The 15661-nt window shown below is 43.5% G+C and overlaps 2 protein-coding genes and 1 long non-coding RNA gene across 8 annotated transcripts; 2 read left to right on the top strand and 1 right to left on the bottom strand.

The window, feature by feature from the left end:
• Positions 1-1531: 1531 nt before the first annotated feature.
• On the top strand, positions 1532-2257 carry LOC147644295 (uncharacterized). 2 transcript variants are annotated; one of them, XR_015270812.1, is made up of 3 exons: positions 1532-2010; positions 2066-2096; positions 2148-2257. It is a non-coding gene; the product is annotated as an uncharacterized LOC147644295 (long non-coding RNA). The 2 variants fall into 2 exon arrangements; XR_015270811.1 differs by having other exon boundaries at positions 1532-2014.
• Positions 2258-4764: 2507 nt separating this feature from the next.
• Hmt4-20 (Histone methyltransferase 4-20) lies at positions 4765-15461 on the top strand. 5 transcript variants are annotated; one of them, XM_086829225.1, is made up of 4 exons: positions 6746-7641; positions 9506-10322; positions 10444-12211; positions 14704-15461. In XM_086829225.1, exons 2-4 carry the CDS (start codon positions 9519-9521, stop codon positions 14895-14897), a joined length of 2766 nt encoding a protein of 921 aa, XP_086685351.1. In that variant the 5' UTR covers positions 6746-7641; positions 9506-9518; the 3' UTR covers positions 14898-15461. The 5 variants fall into 5 exon arrangements, with proteins under 5 accessions (XP_086685349.1, XP_086685351.1, XP_020800891.2 ...); XM_086829224.1 differs by lacking the exon at positions 6746-7641 and adding an exon at positions 8114-8669; XM_086829223.1 differs by lacking the exon at positions 6746-7641 and adding an exon at positions 4765-4881 and having other exon boundaries at positions 10444-15461.
• Positions 5137-6277, bottom strand: SkpA (S-phase kinase associated protein 1 SKP1-related A). Its single transcript, XM_020945235.2, has 2 exons — positions 6195-6277; positions 5137-5880 (listed from the first exon to the last, which is right to left on the bottom strand). Exon 2 carries the CDS (start codon positions 5856-5858, stop codon positions 5370-5372), a length of 489 nt encoding a protein of 162 aa, XP_020800894.1. The 5' UTR covers positions 5859-5880; positions 6195-6277; the 3' UTR covers positions 5137-5369.
• Positions 15462-15661: the final 200 nt, after the last annotated feature.

Raw genomic sequence — 15661 nt, 5'->3', positions numbered from 1 at the left:
AAGTAACATCTATTTTATATAAATGTCCTTCTATTTATACCTTAAAAATGTATTTCGTTTTGAATTTATATGAAAAGCTTAAGGAATAATAAGTATATAACTTAATGTTATGTGTTTATTTAACATAAATATTGTATAGACATCAATTTCTTTAAACGTAATATTATTAAAATAAAGCTTGATTAAATATTAATAAAAAAAAAGAATATACAAATTCTATCTACTTTAAATAGAACAACTTTTTAATGTAACATATTAAGAGCAATTAAAAAAAAGTAAGTAAGTTCAAAATCTGAGAAAAAAACTCTTTTCATTTCAAAATCTTAGAAAATTAGTATTCCGAATTGAAAAAAGTACTTTTTGACTTGGTTTGGCATTAATTTGAAGCCTTAACTTCTTTTCAATTCCAAAAAAAAACGAGTTTTTTAAATCTTTTCAAAGCGATATATTTAAATACAATAAAAACTTTATTAATAAATAATAAATTATACAATTTGTCAAATGTTTTTTCATGTGAAACTGATAGTCAAAGAAGTCTTTCCTTATTTTCCGTGGCACTCCCTCCGCCCTTTTCCGCAGGATTTTTTCCGTGTGCAAGCGTTTCTTTTTTTTCCGCTCCTTTGTTACATTTGATTGTCGCAAACGAAGTGGAAAAGCAAATGTTGCACAAACACACACGCATGGAAGTGGAAAAGGGGGGTCTGAGTGTGGGCGGGGGTTGGATTGAAACGGAAATGCACACTAATTACTCCTTGGCAGTGGAGGAAAAAAACCCTTTTTACTTTCACGCTCCTCTGCTCAGGCCATTTCACAATTTTCATTTTTTCCCCCTTCTTTTCTTTCATTGTTTTTTGTTTTTTGTTTTTTTTTTCTTGCTTTTCCTTGTCTTGGCTCTGTGCCGTGCTTTCTTCTTTCTTTCATTCTTTCACTCAAGACCAGAAAGAGCTAACCCCCCTTATGATAATTGAAATGGCGAGCTGCGCCCCTGGGTGGGGGTGGGGAGAAGGGGTCACAGTCTCAGCCACAGCCACAAACAAAAAAATAATAATAATAATAATAACAAAACAACAATATTAATAACTGGCCACACTGCGCAATCAAAACACAAAAGGCCAATTATAATTGCCATTTCGATTGAATTTTAAGTGACTCTCTGTGGCAAATCAACAATAAACAATTATAATTGGAGAAGAAATAGCAATTTGTTTTCGAAATACATATTAGATTCTTTTGTTAAATCGTTTGAATGTTGTAAAAATGTAAATTTAATGACTAGTACTAACATAACCTAAAAGGTTTAACTTCCGATAACACTGTTTGCACTTGTTAAGTTTTGCCTAAGAATCTCTCTGAAATATAAGTTAATTTTATAATAAATTTAATAAAATTTAAAAAGTCATAACATATTTCTCAAATGTCTTGTATAAACATCTATTAGAATTCATTTAAAGCAGCTTTTGTGGATATCCCACAGTGTGTAAGGGCCTTCCCTTAAAAGTTGTTATTAACACTTAAAATGTGTGCTTAACAACATTTATCAACACTTAAAGTTCATGAAAAGAACCAGTAAGCAAACAAAAATTGAACTTTTCCATGTGATTGTTTGTCAAATCACAATTTTTCACAATTCTCACGAAGCATTTGTGATTTTTGGAGTCGCAGCCGGAAGATGCCTTTTTCGGAGAATGAGGGTATCGCCAAGACCGCCGTAGAGGGTTCAGGTTCGGGTTTGGGATCAGAATCGGAATCGGGATCGGGACCTGCACCTGAAAACCAGAAGAAACCTGGAGAAGGACAGGGAGCTGAGTCTCCGCAGCTTCTTTACTCTTGCCCAATTTGTTTGATGCCCTACGACGATCCCATTGTCACCGGTTGTGGACACATTTTCTGTTTTGGATGCCTAAGCGAGGTCGTTGGCAGGTCCTTGACCTTTCCCCGCTGCCCAATGTGCCGCCAAATTATCTAAAAAAAAAATATTTAAAAAAAAATAGTCCATCTCCAAATATACGTGCAAGTATGAATACATTTCTTCCTTAAAACTTAACTAATTTAAATTCTCTTACAGGTTTTTGCCAAATACCAATTTTTACATGCAAGTATGAATATATATCTTACTAAACATTTAATTAATTTAAATTCACCTTCAGGTGTTTATGCCAATGCATATATGAATTTATGTACATACCTGGAAATGTATCTACTGTCTGGAATTAACTATTGCACATTACTAACAATAAACTCTTAACTTAAAACTATATATTTTAAGGGATATTTTTTTTCATAGGTAGCCCTTAGTTTTATATAACTTAAGGGGGGTACTCCCCTTTTTATAGATTTTGTTGTATTTTATATTTTAATTGCTCATAATCCTAAGAATATATTGTACAAGTTTTACTTCGATCATTGCAAAATAGATTAAGTTATGGGAATTTCAATAGAGCTCACCAGAAACTGATTAAAATTTTCAGTCAAAAGCATGAATCCCATTGAAGAAACCATTTCCAACTCCATAAAGCATAAATATCATTGATCAGCATTAACAGCCGAGTCGATCTAGCCATCTCCGGCGACAATTTATTTTTTCAAAATTTTATAAGGGGTTACATCGTTAAAACTTATTTTAAACTTATACAGATATGTTAACCTAATGGAAACTAGCATTATAAAGCTTTTCAAATTGTAAGAGTATAGAAATTTCGGTTTCCCAAGGTTAGCTTCTTTTTCCCTTCTTGTTTTTATTAATTATTTATTCAGTATTTTATTAACACAATGTTGCCTTGCCTTGTGTCAACTTTAGCTTAACTGTATATTAATTTTAATATTATATTTTAAATAGGCTGCTAAAAAAACACCCATATTAAAGGCATTAAAATCAATTAAGGCTAGCACAAATATTAAAAAATTGTTATGTACCCAAGCCATACTTGAAATAAAAAGACTATAAACTTACATGTTAATTATAATGTTTGCTTAAATGTGTATTGTATTTATTTTTAAGGGAAACTATGGAAAAGAATTAGTAGAATTTACCCATTTCTGTAAACCAATTTCAATGTCACTTAAGCTACCTGTTTAAACTTTAAGTTCGGATCACCGCCTGTTGCCAAGTTTACTTTCGGCTTTTCCATTGTTTTTATTTTTTTATTTTTATTTTTACTATTATTTTTACCTATTGCCAACCTGTGCCCTCTCTCTCTCTCTTGGCCATCGATCAATCCCAAAGTCTGGCACGGACATTTAAGCCAAGTGCACACTCAAAGCGATTGTTCAATACGTTTTCAGCTCTCGATTCGAGTATTTTCCTCTTTTGGGGGGGAGAAAAAAAAGAATGGGGTGGCAGGTGCCAGGTGGGGGGTGTGGTGGGGAAAACCCTCCTCTCTTACCCCCTTTCAGTACCGTTATCTACTTTGTTTGGTATTGGCAAGCGAGACGCATAAACAGGCCAGCGAAATGAGAGCGCGACTACAAAGAAAATGACGGAGAAAAAGGAAAAGCGGACAGTTGCAGCAGCAATAGAAGCGAAAACAGATAAAGAAGCGATTTTTATATTTTTTTTTAGCTCTGTAAATGTGATAACTTCAAGTAAAATCATTTGAAAATTATGGTTAAAAGTAAAAATAAAATAAAATAAAATCGGAAAATGTTTACCTAAACTCCGATTTTTCGTTCATATGATTATTCCGTTTCTTGAGATATACAGTTTGAATTTTTTAATATTTATTTATTCATTATTAATTATTTAAATAAATTTCATCAAAAAATTAAATTACATACAAGGTATTTATTATAGTAAATTATTTTAAAATCATTATTATATTTTATTTATTATAAAGAAATATTTTCTAAGCAATAAATATTTAATTAACCAAATAATAACATAACACTTGTTGGTTTTATCTCAATTTCAAAACGCGCGCGCGCACAAGTTCACTCAAAACGGTTTGAGTGAAAATTAGTTTCCATTCAATCGCACCAGAGGGCGTCTTTTTCACATTTTCCCGCAGCTTTTTAAGCGCTCTTAAAAGTTTTTCCAAAGGATCTTAATGAAAAAGCATTAAATTAATACAAAATAAAACAATATTTAAAATAAATTAAGAAAATTATAAGAAATTTCTTAAATTTATCGTTTAAACATCTATTTGTATGTACATAAATATTTTAAGCAGCTTTTGTCAATGTTACAAATGCGAAACTAAATTTTTGAACACTTAAAATTTGGTTTCTAAAAGAGACAGTAGCAAATTGAAAATTTGTCCAGTGTTGTTTTGTCAAAAACGTTTTTCACAATTTTCACAAATCAAGTCGAAATCACAGCGACCCTCCGGAAAAAAAGGTAAAACATGCCTCCAATTCGCAACAAACGTACCAACAGGGCAGGACGAAAGGCTGCCGCCGTCGAAAAAGGTTCGGGATCGGGATCGGCCTCAGGATCCGGATCCGGATCGGGATCTGGAAAGGATAAGGAGCCTGGAGCAGGACAGGAAGCTGAGGAGCTTGATAAATGCCCGATTTGCTTGCTGCCCCTTGAGGAGCCTGTAATGACCAAATGCAAGCATGTTTTTTGCCTAATTTGCCTGCACGGACTTGTTCGCACCTCGGCGGCCCGCTGCCCACTCTGCCGCCAGGATCTTTAATCTTTTCCCACAAAAATAATGATAAACAAGGCAAGTAAGCATTTTCTTATATTTTCATATTTAACTAATGTTAAATCCCCATAGGTTTTGTTATATGTACATTGTCCATTCCTGATTTTAACATCTTTTCAAATTTTTTTGGAAATTCTCATCATGGCATATGTACATTTCTTAAAAATCCGAGTTTCGTACTCCAATGTCCAATTGTCAAAAAAAAACTGCTGACTTATTTAAAGGGAAATGTGATGTAAGTATTTAAAATAATAATAATGAGGGTTTCTTTTAATTTTATTCACTTTCCAGCTTTTAACAGCTAAAGATTGGTCAATTTTCCAAATCCTATACATACATATACATATGTATAATAATAAAATCAACCCTAGATAAAGTCCAAACTCTTGTTCCATATGCTTTTTCCTACTAATTAAAGCTGCAATAGCACAGGTTTAATTATTTGTAAACAAAGCTAATGCTCTGTGATACTCAGAAGGAAACCCAACGCTTTCTTTGTTGGATAATATAATATTTATTCTCGTGAAATCAAAACGACTTAATCATATTTCGACTTCATCACATAGAGAAGCGAAGACAAGTTCACAGAAAAATCGATAGAAAAAAAAATAATTCGATCGAATGTGATCAAATGAATTATAAAATTAGCAACTAAAGTAAGATCCTACGACTTTCGCGCATATTCAACTTCAACTTGGCCTCCAGCTCCTTTTCCGTACTGCCCTACTTCTCCTCACACCACTCGTTCTCCTTGCGCACCTGCTCCTCCTCGGCGGGTGTGAAATCCTTCTTGATGTTGAACGTCTTGCGGATCTCCTCCGGTGTCTTGCCCTTTATCATATTGGCCACAGTCTTGCATGTGAGCTCCAAGAGGCCCTTAATGTCCAAATAGTTAGCAGCCAAAATCAGTTCAAAGAGCGTGCCCTGATCGACTTTAAGGAAATCGGCGTCCCACGAGATAATGTCATCGGTGCGCTTCTCCTTGCTCTCATCGTCCTCCGTTGGCTGCGGATCATCCTTGTGATAGTTGGCCCAGATGAGCACCTTGCGTAGGATGGTCGAGTTGACATTGGGCAGCGGCACCACAGCATTCTCATCGTCCTCCATGCCGCAATCCTCCAGCATGGTTTTGATGGTGCCCGAGCACTTGGCGATCTGGATGTCGGTGTCGAAGATCTCGTCATCGGACGATTGTAGCTTGATGGTCGGCATATCTGTGATTGCTGGATGGATTCTGGAATGGCAATACATCAATAAGAAATGTAATCCCAGACTCAGCAATGGAATTCGTTGGAACAAGAGTGCGAACAAAAACAATAACATCTTCAAGACAAGAAAATACGCATACGAATAGTCATGGATAAGCACGCACACCGATGCACCCCGCACTGAAACACACATACATATATGCAGGCGGTGCATCGGTGTGCGTGTATTTCTTATTCCCCCGCAACAAAAGCAGCCATCTCGAATATATTTGCTTGCCATGCGATTTGAAGCACGTTTCCTTTTACTACGCCATCACTTGTCCTTCCAACGCCTGCTTACCTTAAATTGAAGCTAACAATTTGCTTTGAAACGTAATATTGGAGCGTAGATTGCCTGCTTATTCCAGAAAAAATAATTTCCACAAACGAAAAATTCAGGGATGAATAATCGCAGTGTGGCTGAAGTTCAAGTAGGTAAAAAACTCCGGAATAAGAATGGTCACACTTGTGAAATCGTGGTTTGAAAATTATTCCAAGACTAGAACTAAATCAAAATAAATACTTCTCAATTACGAATATATCCTTGTATATAAAAACCGTCGAGATAGGTTCCTTTACCGCAAGCACTCATAATATTAAATGCATTGCGAAACAAATAAATAGTGCAGAACGTTGTTCAAAAGGTGGGAAACTTTGCTGGACGAAAACATATTCAGGACTACGTCAGTTCACAAAAATCGTTGTCCTGTTTGGATTCAACCATCGGCGGCTTCTGAAAATATTTTTGTGCTTATTGTGGTATTTATTTGAAAAAAAGTTTCTTTGTTGCATTTTAAAGCATTCCCGCCGAATACGAAATTTGTACGATGCTATCGCACTTGTCAGAAACTCGATAAGTACCGGTTGGCACAAGCCACTGTTGTTATCGATAGCGCCATTCAATGGTTCGGTTTGTCAGCTCTATCGGGTGGCGAAAAAAAAAACGGATTTTCGGAATATCGCGGAAAATCAACGCGAAAAAAGGAGAACGCAGCGCCCTAAGTCGAGCTCACTTTTCTAATTAAATCGACCCAAGCTCCACTAATGCGGGGACACAGGCGCGCTGTTCCCCACGAGTCGTCGCCAGCGGTAGACGCGAGAATTAAGTAGTTACTGCCAGGTGAAGCGAGGCGTGGAGAAGAGTCAAGAAAAAGGCATACATACATACACACGTACGCACGTACAAACGCGTCGACGTCGCCGCTGCGAAGGAATATATGTATCCGGCCGTGCGTGTGTGTGCGTGTACAATTCCACATACACAGACGTGTGGTGGCTGCAGCTTCTAGCAGAAGCAAGAAGAGAGGTAAAGAGCGAGCGAAGAGAGCTATGGACGACGGCGTTTTGATGTTTTGGGAACAAAGGCGTTAAAATGATTTGCCACCGCACCGGAGTCGCCAGCAACAACAACGTTAGCAGCAGCCGGGACGACTCCAAGCCCACCAGCACGAGCCCCAGCATCAGCTACGGCCCACTGTGATATATTTTGGATACGAAGCCAAAGCCAAACCATCCAATTCAATCCAGCAACAACATTAAACAAGCCCGTGTACGTGCCGTTTGTTGTGAATGTGTTGGTGTGTGTATGTCTCAACAAAAAGCAGAAAAAGACGCACGCACACAGACGCAGCGGACAAAGCATCAGACATTGGAGTGACAGAGAGGGAAGGAGAAAGAGGAAAGGAGAGGGGAGCCGAGAAGCAGCAGCCGGAGCAGCCAGTAGCGCCTTAGTGAATAATTCATTTAAGGTAAATGTTTACAACAATCGAATAAGTGCAAAAGCAAATCAAGAAGTATAAACATATCAGAGTGTTAGTGTGATTGTGTGCTCTGTGTTGGTACGAGAGTGTGTAACAGGCGCCGCCATTTTTCGTTCCCATGTAACGAGCGCTGCAAATGTTCGCCCAGGGTTGGCAAGGTACCGAAAGCTGCCAGCTATTGTTCCAAGAAGCGTGAAACTCAAGTGTGGCTTGTTTACATTATTATTATTATTTTTTTTTTTTTTTGATAAACTTTCGTATTTTGTGACCGTTGCCAGTCGACAAAGATACTAATAATTATAAATCCAATTCCCAGACATTTGGCAACCCTTTTTTTGCTGCTCACCTATTCTCACTGCGCATATGCTGCTCTCTCGCTCTGCCCCATTCGTCGTGCATATAGGTGCGTGTGCGTGTGCGACTATGTATATTTGTGTGCGTGTTGTAAACAGCTGAGAATAATTTGCAATCGAAATCCATTCAGAACAATTCGGGCAGCAACAAATATCAATTTCCAGCCATGTTCGCACACTCTCCTGCCTCCCACCCTCGCCCCCAAATCCTATACGTCTTCTTTTATGCTATTCCATGATCTGATTACTTCTGCAAAACTGACTTTTGTACACAAACAAAGCGGTGACGGCGACAGAAGCTGAAACTGAAACCGAAATTGAAGCTAAAACGAAAAAAAGAGTTTGGCGTCGGCGTCGAGCAACGCGATAACTGTGACTGCTGCCGACGTCGCCCAGTCACAGTTATATTGTTGTAACGCCGCCACGCCGCGCAGCTTCTCGCGAATAGGAAAGGCGGACAAGAACATGCTAAATTGCAAAGTGCTGATCGCTGCAAATCGATAATACAACTTTTGTTGTGTTCGCATTTTGTTCCTTTTCCCTTTTTTTTTTTTTATATTTTTTTCGTTTTTGTTTTTTGTTGCTTTTGCAAACACACAAAAGCTGTGGACGATGAGTGAGCGAGCGGCGTAGCAATATTGTTCAATGCTTTAGGCTGGCCCCGTAAGTGTGTGTGTGTGTGTGTGTGTGGATTGTCTGGAATAAGTGCAGGATTTTCGTGGATCGATATGGCCTTTTTTTTTTGTTACACATGTGCTTGCCAAGTTAATTGATTTTTTTTTTTGCACGTGTATGTGTGCGAGACTTGCCTGGAGTGGGAGAGAGCCAGAACGAGACTAAGAGAGAACGAGAGCGTTGTCTGTCGACGACCCCAGCAGCAAGCAATCAGTTACACCTCTCGCTCGCTCTTGCGCTTTCCGCTGCCGAAGCCGTATGCTTAAAAATACGAAAAAAAAAAATTATTATTTTATGTGTCAGAAAGAGATAAGTAAAACCAAAGTGTTGTAGAATAGTGATTAATGTCAAAAACAGCTGTTTTTTGCCACCCCTTGATTTGCCACAACTGTAGCTTAGTAATTGCTGCAAAACTAGCCTGTATTTCGGGGCAGTGAGTGAGCAAGAGAGAGAGAGATTGAGTGTGTGTGTGTGTGTGTAAGTGCTGCAAATACTTTGCACTTGTCCTAGTCCTGCTTGAAAACATATGCCCTCTTTCTCTCGCACTATAGCTATCTCGCTTCGAACCATGTAACCCAAGAACGGATGGTGCTGCCAGATGCGAGAAAAAATAAACAGCTGATAATTTGCCGAATTTTGTGAATTTGAATAATTTACATTTTTTGTTGTTTTAGGTTTTGCTTATAATCAAGAGATTTAATAATTTTAAATAAAGAATAAGAACTCTTTAAGTAAATACTAAAAATCTTTAAATATAACAACTCACTAAAATGTACAAAATGGGTAAAATATCGTATTAAACCTTATTTTCTTATACTTTGCAGACTGTCCTGCAGAATGGTCGTCGGCTCGAATCACACGCGTCGCGGTGAAACTGGCAGCAGATTTACAAGCAACAACAACAACAGCAGCAGCTCCAGCGGCTCGACAGCAGCCTCCTCGGGCAGCAGCAGTATCACCACCAGCGCAACGTCTTCACTAGCCAACAACCCCAGCCCCAGCCCCAGTCCCAGTCCCAATACCAATCCAACGGCGGCGTCAGCGGCAGCGGCAGCTCTGTTGTCGTCAATGTCCCACAAAGGTCATGTTCCGGCACCACCAGCAGCACCACCATCCGCGCAGCAGCAGCAGCAGCAGCCGCCGCCGCAGCACTCGCATTCGAATCCGCACCAGCAGCAGGCTCAGAACCATCATCCGCATGCCCACTATCAGCAGCCGCAGCACACGGCGACGCACCACCATCACTCCTCGTCGAATGGAGGAACCGCTGGATCGGCTACAGGTTCGGGAGGATCATCATCGTCATCAACATCATCAGGTGGCCTTAATGGCTGTCACAGCAACGGCAGCGCCGTCAGCCGTTTATCCCAATCCACTGGAATGTCGCCACGCGAACTCTCCGAGAACGATGATCTGGCCACATCGCTGATCCTTGATCCGCATCTCGGTTTCCAAACCCACAAAATGAACATTCGCTTTCGGCCACTGAAAGTGGACACGCAGCAGCTGAAGGCCATTGTCGATGATTTTATACACACGCAGAACTACGATGTGGCCATACAGCGCATCTACGATGGCCCCTGGATACCGCGTCACCTCAAAAATAAGAACAAGATAGCCACCAAGCGGTTGCACGATCATGTGAGTATCACAATGAAGATAAATCCAGTGACGAGTCACACGTAAAATTAGTTGAATATATTGAGGAGAGGTATTTGGATTCCCTATCCTTACTCACCATCTCATGTTTATTCCGTTTCAGATCGTTCGCTACCTGCGCGTCTTTGATAAGGACAGCGGCTTTGCGATCGAGGCCTGCTATCGTTACTCATTGGAGGAGCAGCGCGGCGCCAAGATAAGCTCAACGAAACGCTGGTCGAAGAACGACAAAATCGAATGCCTGGTGGGCTGCATCGCTGAGCTGACCGAGTCCGAGGAGGCGGCCCTGCTGCACTCGGGCAAAAATGACTTCTCGGTGATGTACAGCTGCAGGAAGAACTGTGCCCAGCTATGGCTAGGACCGGCTGCGTACATTAATCATGATTGCCGTGCGAACTGCAAGTTTTTGGCCACCGGACGCGACACTGCTTGCGTGAAGGTGCTGCGCGACATCGAGGTGGGCGAGGAGATAACCTGCTTCTACGGTGAGGACTTCTTTGGCGACTCGAATCGCTACTGCGAGTGCGAGACGTGCGAGCGTCGCCATATGGGCGCCTTTGCCGGCAAGGAGGACGGCCTAATGCTCGGTCTTAGCTCGGGCCTAGGACTGGGTCTCGGTTTGGGCACCGGTGGTGCCGGCAACGGCGGTGGCTATCGGCTGCGCGAGACGGATAATCGCATTAACCGCATCAAGAGCCGTGCCAACTCCACCAACAGCACCTCGAACAGTAATAGCAACACGAATGATTCCACTGGCACCAGCGAGAGCAGCAGCAGCACTAATGGTCTTGGAGGATCGGCAGCAGCAGCTGCAGCAGCATCAGCGACAGCACCTGCAGGAACTGCTGTGCCTTCAGTTCCGGGCACCGCCCTACCGACACCATCTCACCATCAGCCAACGGGCAAGGAGGCCACTGCCGCCGTCTCTTTGCTCGAGAAAAAGCTGCCAACAAATGTGGTTGTGTCGCCGCTGACAATGAAGGAGCTGCGCCAGAAAGGCATGACCAAGTACGATGCCGAGATGATAATGGCCAATGCGGCATACCAGCAGCAGCATCATCACCAGCACCACTTCCACCACCACCACCATCATCATCATCACCACCATCAGCAGCACAATCATGGCCAGCATGCTAGCACCGGGGCCGAGGCGACGGCAGCCGTGCAACAGATGGCCATGCAAAAGCCAGGAGGAGGAGGAGGAGGTGGAACCGGCACGGGCACGGGAACTGGTGTGGGAGCTGGAACTGGTGGCGGAACCGGAGCAACAGCAGCAACATTAGGCGTGGCCAGCGGAGCGGGCTCCGAAGTGAACGGCAGCGGCAGCGGTCGCTCGAGCAGCCTTCGTAAATCGATGCGAGTGAATAGCACCAGCAGCAGCATTTCCACAGCCTCCACCGATGAGGTGGTGGTGCCCGTTACGAGCACATCCCTAATGGTCCTGGTGCCCCGCTGCAAGCCCGCTGAAATTGCGGCCTTACTCGAGATGCGGCAGCAACGCCAGCTGAGACGCAGCGAGCGGCAGAAGGAAAAGCAAACGGATAGCGAGAGCAGCGATGCCAGCGAGCAGCAGCACCAAAAAAAGAAGAGGGAGAGAGAGAGGGAGCGGGAGCGGGAGCGGGAGCAATTGGAGGATCAGCAGCCGCGCAAAATGTTTATTCTCTCGGAGGAGCAGCCGCCGCCGCAGCAGCAGGAGAAGCAGGAGAAGCGTGTGACGCGTAACAGTGCGGGAAGAGCGACGAGTGCTGCTGCTGCCCCTGGAGGAGGATTGGGAGCCAGATTAGCCACTGCCCAAAACAATAACATGGCAACCAACAGCAGCAGCAACAGCAGCAGCAGCAGCAGCAACAACAAAGCAACGATTACAAATTGTAATAATCATAATAGTACTAATAGCAGTAGAATTAACCATAATTCTAATCTTAGCGGTAGACTTAGTGTTAAATCAAAGAAGCCAGCACCAAGTGAGGCCTCGTCCACATCCTCAACCACATCCACATCCACATCCTCAAAGCAGCAACAGCAACAGCAGCAGCAGGCAACGCGTCGCAGTCGCAGCCACAGTCCCGCCTTCAAGAAGAACCTTTTGGCCAGCTTTGATCCTCCCAAGGAGCAGCATGAGGAAGGAGCCATGCCCCCCGTCAAGCAGAAGCGTAGTCGCAGGGCGGCCGCTTTGGCAGCAGCCCAAAGTATACACTGTGATGCCCTGGGAACGGCGGCGGCGGGTGATCGTGGAGCATCAAATAGCCAGCGCAATAAGAGATCCAACCAGGCCAGTTCAAACGCTGGGGAAGCTGTCTCCGCCTCCGCCACCGTCACCTCCGCCTCCACCAACAGCAACGTGGAGCCGCTGCTGAAGACGCCAGAGCGCAGGCTTAAGCTCACGTTGCGTATGAAGCGTTCGCCCATTCTGGACGAAGTAATCGAGTTGGGAACGAGCCTGAGCAACGATCATCGTCACTCGATGCGGCACAATGGCGGCTTGGGACGCAGTGGGGCAACAGCAACGAGTGGAGGAGCAGGAGGAGGCCTGCAAGGAGCTGGATCAGGAGGAGCTGCCGGCAGAGGATCGTCTGATGGAGGAGCATTGAATCTAACCGGTAGCAGCAGCTCCAATGGCATTGAGTATGAGATATTGCGCATGGAGGGCATATCGGAGCATGGCAACGATGATGATGACGAGGACGAGGACGATGGTGATGATGATGACGAGGATGAAGACGAAGAAGAAGAGGAGCAGGAGCAGGATGAGAATGAACAAGGACAAGCAGAAGAGGAGCCGCAGGAAGAGGAGAAAGCGATGGAGGAGCCGGAGCCGCACTACGAGCCACTTGCCAAAAAGCAAAGGAAGAAACAGCGCAGCAGGAGCAGAAGCAGCCAGCGCAGGTCGCCCGCTCCCAGCAGCAGCAGCAGCAGTGTGTATGGCACACCGCAAAAGAAGCGACTCCGGCTGATCTTTGGCAACGAGTCCCACACCATAGACATTCCACCAGCAGCAGTAACACCGTCAGCAGCTGGATCAGAGGGCACCACCGCCACCGGAGCCGCTGGGAGCAGCGGCGTGGATGAGCTCAATAGCAGTGGCGGCGGCGACGATGAGTCCTTCAATGCCTCGTATGCCAGCAGCACCAGCCTGACGGTCAACACATCCTCGCAGACGACCAGCAGCGCCGCCAACACCAGCACCAGCTCATCATCTGTAGAGGTTGTGGACTCCTCCACGGTTGTCCATCCGAATGCCGCCGCCACCGCCACTGCCACTGCCGCCCAATCGCCATCCTCCACCACCAGCAGCTCCTTCCAATCGGCCTGCACGTCGACCACGAATAGCAATAGCTACTTTCCCAACGGAAGCAAGCAGCAGCATCAGCATCAGCGCGAGGAGTCGTATGCGATGCACTACTATCAGCTGGGCAAGTTCGCCAGCACCTCGAGTCCCGGCCAGGGTCAGGCCATTGTGAGCAGTAGCAGCGGATCGGGAACGGGCGTTGGATCAGGGACAGGAGCGACAGGAGGTGGCGGAGCAGGTGGAGGAGGATTCCTGAGCATGCCCAAGCATACATTCGGCACCTGTGCCCTATTGGCACCCACTAGCTTTGCCAGTCTGCAGCAGCAGCAGCAGCAGCAGCCAGTGTCCCAGGCACAGCCGCAGATGAAGTCCAGCGGAGGCGTAGGAGTGGTGGCCACATCCACATCCACAACTCATCATAATAACAATCATCATCATGGCCAGAAATAACCAACGACTGATCTCCAAGCAAATTGACTAAGCTCAGCTGCCATTGCCAAGGGCGGAGGATTGGGAGGAGAAAGAGTGAATAAGGAGGAGCAGCGCGGGAGCAGGTGAAGAGCAAAACGACAAGGAAGATGGAGAAGGATAAGGAATGGAAGGCGAAGGCAAGGGAGGAGACTTGTTGCGCTGCTGGCGTGTCGCGTTGCCTCTGCTGCTGACCTCTGTGCGAGACCCTTAGTAGCAAACCCTTAGACTAAGCCCTAGACCTTAGCCTTAGCACACACACAAGAACATATATTAGCTATATAGATCTAGCCCAAGTAGATCTATCCTATACCAGAAGCCAATCCATTAATCAATCCGTTGAGGAAGGCAAGCAGAAGAGCAGGAAATCAGGATATATATGCCACTTTTTTGGATATATATATATTTATATATCTGATGATAACCTTTCTTTCTTTCTTTGCTTTCTTCTATTTTCTCTCTTTCTTCTCTTGTGACGCGCCCCCTCATTGTGTGTTGTGTACGTGTCCTGCGTATGTATGTGTGTGTGTGTGCGCGTGTGTGTGTGTGTGTGTGCGCGTGTGTGTGTGTGTGTGTGTGTGTGTGTGTGTGCTTCTCTATTTGCAGATGAAGTTGGAGAAGAAATAAAGCCTAAATGTAGGCAAAGGAGAGCAGAGCAGAGTGGCAGGAACGGCGACAGCAGAAGAAGGAGCAACAGCAGCAGCCGGAGGAAGAGAAGAAGGAGCAACCACAGCAGCGGCAACTTGATAGTTAAAAAGCTAAGAATAGAATTAAATCGCATACAAATCATGTACAGTTGAGACATAGACACCGGTGGACACCCGTAGCGAGCAGGAGGAGCCATTTAAACATAATAATAATAATAATAACAATAATAATGAAAGAAATAATACATAATAAATGCAACGCAAGAGAAAAAAACACAAACAAACGCAATTAGCAGCGGTTTTAGACGCCTTACCAACCTTAACGTTAACTTTATAAACCTTATATATATGTATATATATACATACATACATATATATATTTACAAAGCAACAATACAGATCGATATATAAATATATATGTATATGAAGGATATACTTTAGAGAGTCCCACAAGAGCCAACCTACATAGCGCAGCATCCAGCAAAACCAGAAGAGCAATATATATAAAAAAAAAACAACTCAATTTTAAGTAATTATATAAACACAACAAATATATATATAAATTAAAACAGGCAGTGAAAGGCGGAAAAAGAGCGATTAGCAAAGCAAATCACAACAAAACCGAAAATAATTGTATATACAAAAAGGCGAAGAATTGCAACAACTTGAGAGAAATAATAATAATAATAATAATAATAAAAAGCGATACAACTGCAACAACATGAACTAATGATGGGGCAAAAGGAGAAGAAGAAAGAAAGGAAGGAGATGAGAAAGGATTCATAGGATTCATGCCTGCAACTAAAGGTTTCCCTTGAGTTAGTTAACCCCGCCCCCCCATCATTCTTCAACCATCAGCTAAAACCTATTCCTGCTCCTCAGTTTTAATACCACTCACACTCACAATACATATATCA

This window comes from Drosophila serrata, unplaced genomic scaffold (assembly GCF_035046125.1).
Source record: "Drosophila serrata isolate PLE 108 unplaced genomic scaffold, ASM3504612v1 contig_190, whole genome shotgun sequence".
NCBI lineage: Eukaryota > Metazoa > Arthropoda > Insecta > Diptera > Drosophilidae > Drosophila > Drosophila serrata.
Note: the sequence above shows the minus strand (reverse complement) of the source record. Positions and strands in the feature narration are given on the sequence as shown.